General features: G+C 36.3%; 2 protein-coding genes across 3 annotated transcripts; one reads left to right on the plus strand and one right to left on the minus strand.

The window, feature by feature from the left end:
* Positions 1-207: 207 nt before the first annotated feature.
* LOC114530639 (glucose-repressible alcohol dehydrogenase transcriptional effector-like) lies at positions 208-4,244 on the minus strand. Of its 2 annotated transcripts, XM_028552233.1 has the most exons (4): positions 2,422-2,492; positions 1,650-1,913; positions 1,433-1,525; positions 208-1,285 (listed from the first exon to the last, which is right to left on the minus strand). In XM_028552233.1, the coding sequence occupies exons 2-4, from the start codon at positions 1,908-1,910 to the stop codon at positions 1,040-1,042; spliced, it is 600 nt and encodes a 199-aa protein (XP_028408034.1). In that variant the 5' UTR covers positions 1,911-1,913; positions 2,422-2,492; the 3' UTR covers positions 208-1,039. The 2 variants fall into 2 exon arrangements, with proteins under 2 accessions (XP_028408034.1, XP_028408033.1); XM_028552232.1 differs by lacking the exons at positions 208-1,285; positions 1,433-1,525 and adding an exon at positions 3,705-4,244 and having other exon boundaries at positions 1,656-1,913; positions 2,422-2,734.
* A 745-nt stretch (positions 4,245-4,989) lies between these two features.
* On the plus strand, positions 4,990-7,208 carry LOC114530607. Its single transcript, XM_028552197.1, has 4 exons — positions 4,990-5,266; positions 5,379-5,605; positions 5,875-6,004; positions 6,542-7,208. The coding sequence occupies exons 1-4, from the start codon at positions 5,179-5,181 to the stop codon at positions 6,637-6,639; spliced, it is 543 nt and encodes a 180-aa protein (XP_028407998.1). The 5' UTR covers positions 4,990-5,178; the 3' UTR covers positions 6,640-7,208.
* Positions 7,209-7,848: the final 640 nt, after the last annotated feature.

Raw genomic sequence — 7,848 nt, forward strand, 5'->3', positions numbered from 1 at the left:
CACTACTCATGTGTCTCTTCTTTAGCAAATTTTGGATTTTTGTAGCTATTTAGTATTTTATAAGTTGTGTCAATCTCCATAGGGAAAATTCGCAAACAAGGAATTCAAATTTTATCAATATGTGATTTCAATAGTTTTGAGGTTTTTTGGGGACACCCTGTAGGCCTTCAAAGCCTAAGCCCGCCACACACGAGAGCTATTAGCTGAGCTAACGATTTGGGCCTTATACACAAATCAGCATCTAATAATTGGATAAACATTTGTTGACGGATTTTGATTCAGATGATAATTACAGCAGATTAGGTAATATCTGTAACGTAGTTAACCACGTGATGGATACATCACATGACAGTCGAACACGTGTAGAAGTAGTGTGGATGCGAGCAAGAGGCTAAGATAGATTGTTGATATTAAAAACTATATTTAAATACAATATACCAAGTTGTGGAGTATATTACAATATCTTAATTGAGCCTCTAAAGATCAAGGCTGGGAAATTTTTTACCATGATGTTTATGAAACTGAAGAAACCAAACCTCGCTCCGCCCAGATTGACTCGTAAGACGTAATTTTCCCCCCAAATGCAGTAAATAACACCCACCACACACCCCTAGGTCACCACGCTCCTGCACTTGACTGCCCTTCCTCACATTCGAGTGACGAGTAATTGGCACGAATGATTTGCAGAACTACGTACTGTCATGTACAAGAACAAAAGAAAATTTAATATGCACATTACTTATATTACCCTTCGATGAAAATTGCAAAAAAAGTTTGAAAGTTGATCGTACAGGGTAAAGTGAAGAAAAAAAATTCATCTATACAAAAGGATTTGGGCCTATAGCGTTGTAGGCTGTGATGACTGGTGATATTTCGAAAACTAGAGCCGTCATCTTTTTCAAGCTAGATCAACCTGAACGATCAACTTTTACAAACACTTCAAGATTTCCGAGTTGAACTATATCTTTAAAGAAATCATATATCACATTAATTACAGTATAAAATTGGGTGGAAAATGTTAAAATATACGATCGCTGATTTAGATGGTTCTTTCAGGGAATTGCAAAAATGCTTTCAACGACAAGTGATCCGACGGAAATACTTCGTTAGGACATGCACAATAGGGTTTAATGAGACCTTCTTTGACCATCTCCAGGACGGCATTAACTTGCAGCGATTTAGATGAATACCAAATGTAATCCAGGGTATCTATCAAGAACTTGGATCCTAATTCTTTAGCGAAATCTTCGCTGCATTCGTAGTGAGTAAATGTGGGTTCGTTTCCCTAAAAAGTAATAAGGATTCGATAACTTGGCGCAAGTGAGTTCCAATATAATTGCGTAGTGTGTTCACTTTATTACAACTCTTTACGAAACTTTGTTGCTATTGAAAATGTAGAAAATCAAAAAACGCGATGGAGACTAGTCCTTACCAAAACACTTTTGTACGCACTTTTTGCATCCCTAAATGGATGCGTCAAACTTTTCTTGTGTTTTCGAAGAACAATGCTGTCGTAATTTACAATCTATAAAGTAATATTTTGAGATATTAATCGAGGACCAAGAAGATGCAGGTCTGAGGACCTGCTGCTTTGTTGTTACTTGGCATTTGTGTGTGCGTCCGGTCGACGAAGTTTGAGAGAACCGTACCTCATTTTGCCTGGTTAGGTCGGGATGTTTCCACTTTACTGGATTCAACTTTTCGATACTCTCGGCGTACAATTTTCCATTTCTCAACATTTCATACACAGGAAAGTCGGGATGCATGTTGAAATCCCCGCAGACGACCCAAGGGGTCGTATGCTTCGAAGATTCTGGAAGAATTTTGTACAGTTGTTGAAAAAACAACGCGATTTGTAGAGCGTGAACATCGGGCTCTTGAAAAAAGTTGAAGATTAGATGGACATGCATTCACTGTAAAATGTAAGAAAAAAACACAATGAGGTTTTATAGAAATATCTTTCATACAATTAAAAAGAACTTGAATTTTTATCATACAGTTGCTCGGCTGTTTCGGGGGAAAGGCCATAAATGTCTAAGTTTTGCAAGGAAAATACATGTTTTAAACGTTGTTTTTCTGCATGATGTCGGCCGAACGCAAGAAAAGAACAAAAAGGCATGCACTCTTTCAAAGCGAGGAACATTATTTTTATATATTTTACACTATCAGTATTCACGCAAACGTATAGTTCCGACGATTTTGGTATATAAGTATAGCGCTTAGTTTTCTTTAACTGTGTTAAATTCTCTTAGTCATTTTCTACACGCAATATACACTTATATGTACAAAATATAGCCTCCCGTGCCGTTGGTCTTTCTGGCGTGGCGAAAACTCGCATTTCCCACGACAGAAAGAGGGACACGAGGCTATAACCGCATTTTCCTAGAAAGCGAAGCATTCTGTACAGTATGCACGACCAACCTATAACCACTTCTTTGCCAGACTGCAAATCTTGCAGTGTCGTGTACTGCGCATATCTTTGATTATGCTTATTGCTCTCTTTTAACTGGTTTTCGACATCGCCTAAATCACCAAGGAGCTCTGTAAAACCATACACATTAGAGCTCTTCATCTCGAACCTCGTTCGTTTATAGAACGTTGCCAGGCCATGTGTAGTATCGTGCTGTTTATAAATTCCTTCATAGCCATCGCTTCCCAGTTCTTCCAACAAGAATGGAAAGTAGGGTGCGTCGACTTCTTGAAGGCAAACTATGTCGCCATCCAGCCAGAGCAACTGAAATGCAGCACAAAATATAAAACGGGCCACAGGGGGCGTTCCATCTCTATATTGGAACACCTTTGGATTTAGTTCATACCGTAAGCCCGGCCGAAGTAGCCCGACTTTTCCCTGCCCATTGGCAGAGCAACTTTGTTTCCTAGTAATATGATTTGTAAGGTGTCTTACACCGTAAAGAAAATGGTGACATTTTTTATAGCGTTATCTCAAGAAAAGTTTAAATTTATGTATTACCAAAGGTAGTTTTCCGTGCTTGGTTTCATGAAAGATGGCTTATATATTTTCAATGACCGGCGATTTTTTTACCGTTCTCCTATCGTATGTCATTTTTTCAAGCGAATTATTTAACAGCATAAGCTTGGCGAAGCAAAGTATTTTCCTCTGATAAATAAATATTCAATAGCATACTCCAAAAGGAGAAATTGAAATTCGAAAATATGAATAAACATAGCCTGCGCGAAGACCGTTGTAAGGGTCTGCGCGCAGCTATAGAATCGACAAAGATTTCTAAGACACTCGATGAAAATAGTAAACGATTCAATTATATTAGAACTAGGAGAAGAAACCAATTCAGAGTATATCTTAATAAAGATTATAATGAGAAAACGGATACACCGAAGACTCACTTAGTTTACCAGGAATGAGTCATACATTTGACAGGTTGTCGCCACAAGACAAACAAGATTACGTAAAGAAAATTACAAAATATGTAAAATCCGTTAATGTAAACAAACTCAAAATTTTGTGCATGGCGTATTTCTACTATTCTAAGAAGCCAAGGTGAATTCATCAAAAGATTCATAATTCGATTCTTCATCAAGAGGCAACACGAGTGTGAACTTTTCGGAAATTTTTCGAACTTATACCGTAAACAAAGTGCGCATTAATAATAATATACAAGACCGGCATTCGTAATAGCTGTGAATAAACTTTGTATTCTAATGAATTTCGCTTCATGCAACTTTACCTCTTTTATAAGCTGTATATGTCTTGGCGCATTAGACGGGTCAGGACATCGATATTTTAGAGATTCATCTGTGAGGTAAGGGTATTTCGCCGAGCCATTGTGAAACACATGATCACATAGGATATTATATGCCACAAGCGAAAATTCGTTATTTTCCGACGAGGGAGCACCGATTCGTTTAAGCTTTCGTTGAAAAAGTGGTTCTGTGTCGACCATTGCTGTGAAAATATCTTCTTTGGCCCGTTGAAGACTGTTGAGAGCGTCGGTGATAATATTCTACATTCGATAACCGAAATTGTGATTGTTTTCCTTTGGTGACGTTGCAATTATGAATTGACCGGCGTCGAAAGCGTGGATGTTGCGCGTGGGTGTTTTCCCTCGCGCGTTCTCCCGCGCGCTGTTAACGCGACGCGCAGACCTGTAAATAACCTGTAACCTGAACAACCCGATTCCTACATGCCGTGCAAAAATATTTTGTATGTCCACCACTGCAAAGCTTCCCTGCATATTGTGTATCAAATCACGGACCACTATATATGAATTGTGGAAAAATCATTTTCCGACTTTCAAATGGTGCGTGCATGCACACCAATTTTCCGCCAATTGAATTCACCTTTCCCACGATCGTGCATGGCTAAATATTACACATTGTCTTTGACACAGCATGTGAGAGCTATGGTCCCCACATGTGATAAAATGATTTAACTTTTTGTATTAAAATATACATGCATATATACTTCTAGTTTGTCGTTTAATAGTAGCAAGAAGCTTGTCTATAATATACCTGCTGTCAGATTTCGCTTTTGAACAACTATTTTCAAGAATTGGAAAGAAATGTTAAAAACTTTATAGAAGAGAATAAGTGTTTTAACACGTAACAATCACACACCAAGCAATCAGACCATAATTGAGGGTCAAATTTAGGTGCAATTATTGGCCTTATATATAACTTTTTGCTTGTCTTATTAAATGCTGGTTAATTTGAATATCAAGAAAATAAAGTTCATTTTTATATGTACTCGAGTTTGAAAAGCAAGAGTATTTCGCGTTTCTAAATTCATCAGTTTAAATCATTTAACATGCATGCATCTCTCACGCTGTTTCATTCAAAAGAGCAACATTTTTTATGCAAATAAAATGTTTTTAAATGAAGTTGTTCATATATTCTGTGCGAAGAAAACAGCAGATCCCTTTTAGTGCTAAACTCTGGTTTTTAACCTAATTTTGGGTGAATAATAAAAGATTAACTATCATGGAGACATTTCTGGTAAAATGTGGCCTTTTCTGTCTAATATTTTACGCCGCAAAATGCTTAAAGGAGCCTTTGTCTGTGACAAGGGGAGTTCTGGATAAATTTCGAGTCGATGAATTTAGTTGCAAAGTTGACGAACGAGTATGTACAAGAAGAAATGCAATATGCCATTCTGATGGATCTTGTTTGTGCCGGAATAACACTCCAGACTATGTAAATCCAATGATTCATGTGAAGTATGGGTATTTAAGTCATGGTATATTTGATGGATGTATGTCAGTGGCGCCCGTGGTTGACTCAATTGATCCATGTAAGAATATATTAGCCCTAAATGATAAATTTTATTTTCATTTATACTGTCCACAATACTGATAAGTAGTTAAGGACATTTTAACTGGATACTTTAACCTTAACATCTTCAGATAATTTGGCATGTTCCTATTCCTTCCGTCCCTATCAACTGGTTCCAAGCACTCAACATGATGAACCAATAATGTTCATCCATTCGGCAGGAACTCACTACGATACATGCAACTTCACAAATGCTTTTGGTAAATATCCTGGTAAAAAGTCGTGGGTTCCTTTGGCCTGGCTAAATCACGGTTACATGGATATTAATATGACCTACGTTGGTGTTCTTTTGTTTGGGGTAGGTTGTATAATAATGATTATCATGATGTTTGAATTAATAAAGGTCGAAGTCTTAAATAATTGGAACATGATAAAGTTCTGTGTGATAGAGATGTTGATGTCATAGAAATGCTTAGTCAAGGCTTAATATAGCTAAGAATTGGCTAAAATAAGAATGAAACCCTAATGAAATGTGTGACTATTGTAACTATTGACCATGCAATAGACTGAACTTACTAACGGTTCATCAAAATTGAATATGTCATACTTCTTTATATCTCTTGACAGTGGAGAGTTCCAGTACCGGAGTTGGGGGGTCTTATGGTTGTTATGAATTTGCATTGTTCGAGGATTGAACTAAATCACAGATACGTGAATAATACCATAGCTAAACAATGTTTAAGAGTAAAGGTTAAAGGTGAGCCAATGGTATATTTATTTAATTATACAATCTGTATATACCAGCACTCAAAATTGATAAATTCAGTTGCTAAATTCTTTTAAATCCACACGAGGTAAAGCATATATATATATATTCCTACTTAAGCCGTGCAATCAATGCGAAAATCATATACGAGTGCTACGGTTAAAAATCAGCTGATCCCGTGGCAGGGGTTGAGTAGTCAACAAACTGAACCAAGCACATGCATGCAAGTATTCTCTGATAAGTGCGATAACGTTTTAATTGTCATCTTCTGACATTCTGTAATAAAAAAGGACAAAATACAATTAATTTAAAAAATCAATAAAATTATTTACCTTTGGTCACGACAATACTTGGTAAAACTGAACAACTGCTTTATTAGTAACTTTATGCTCACTGAGTCTCACTTTCAAACCGTCTGTATACACATCTCATGCATGCATTATCTTCTATCATAGAAAAGTTCAAGTATCTTCAAGTATCTTCTGTATTGGCAAAAAAGTGAAGATTGATATTTTCTTCTCTTTACAGGTACAACGTTTTCGTTAGGAACGAGAATATCAAGGAATAATGTTGCATTTTCAATTCTGATTTTCATCGGGTATCTGATGTCTTACAACAATACCTGAGTGTTAAAAAGCTTCTCTTCGCACTCGACGGTTAAATTAGCCTGGAATTTCACTGAAGTCAGTCATATGCATATTTGACTTGTTGAAAAGTAATAATAAAAACTATTAATCAGCATATATAACATCCTTGCAACCACACTATTTGCGGAAATTTTATTTAGAGTACATAGGCATTATAGGCAAGTATAGCCAGGCTCGACATTATTCTTCGACCACAAAAAACGGTCATTTGCATATTTATAAAATTGAAAATATCGAAATATCTTAGCATATTAATATCTGTTTTTTCAGAGCCTGTGCTGCCTATATAGTACCTCCAGAGATTTACTTCTCTTTTCGTTCTCACAACCGCAGACTGCTGCTGTTGCGTGTTTTTGAATAAAGTCGTTTATAATAATTAGTTCAGTGCAGGTTGCATGGTAGCGAAACAATTGAACAAGGAAAACATGACAAAGCAAGGCAGAGAATAAATTAAAGTATTGTGTGTGTGGTACACAGGGCCGAAAAAGTATATATAGATATTCATAAGTTTATTATATTGATACTATCGATAAAGATTTACGGTTAATTCAATATATAGATAATATTGTGTATATATTAATTGTTAAGAATGCTTGCACCACATTTGATTGTAAAAATGACGACATTATCGCCATCCATGTTTGTGTGAATTATTTTTTTTTAATTCTATATTGATCAAAAGTTGCAAAAAAATATTATGTCGTGGCATATATATGCAGCTAGAATATCTGTGCAAATTAAAATGAACAGTGGTGGCGAGAAGCAAGATAAATTATACCGTTGTGAGACCTGCATGCGGAAAGCTGAAGAACTATAATTTCATAATTTTGTTTTATACGAATTATGGGTTACTAAAGTTTAAAAACCGTTTAAACCTCTATAAGCTCATCCCATGATGGTCAGTATTCTCTGTCAATACATACGATCAAAAAGCGTCCCATGCATCGTCGTCGAAGCGGTCTATAGTTCACCCAAATCATGGAATGTGACTCGATGTTTCAAATATGTAACACCAATACGCCTGCCAAAAATTCAAACGGATAATTTTTTTACGATAACGCTACAGTCAATAGGTTAAAAAATCCCAATGGCCAATATCTGAATTTATTTAAAAAGGCCATTAAGGGTCACGTCTAACCTTTAAGCTGATTTGTATAGCGGATATCCTTCATAGGTTTCGGGATAAAA

Source organism: Dendronephthya gigantea, unplaced genomic scaffold (genome assembly GCF_004324835.1).
Source record: "Dendronephthya gigantea isolate DGI-Jeju-01 unplaced genomic scaffold, DenGig_1.0 000064F, whole genome shotgun sequence".
Lineage (NCBI taxonomy): Eukaryota > Metazoa > Cnidaria > Anthozoa > Malacalcyonacea > Nephtheidae > Dendronephthya > Dendronephthya gigantea.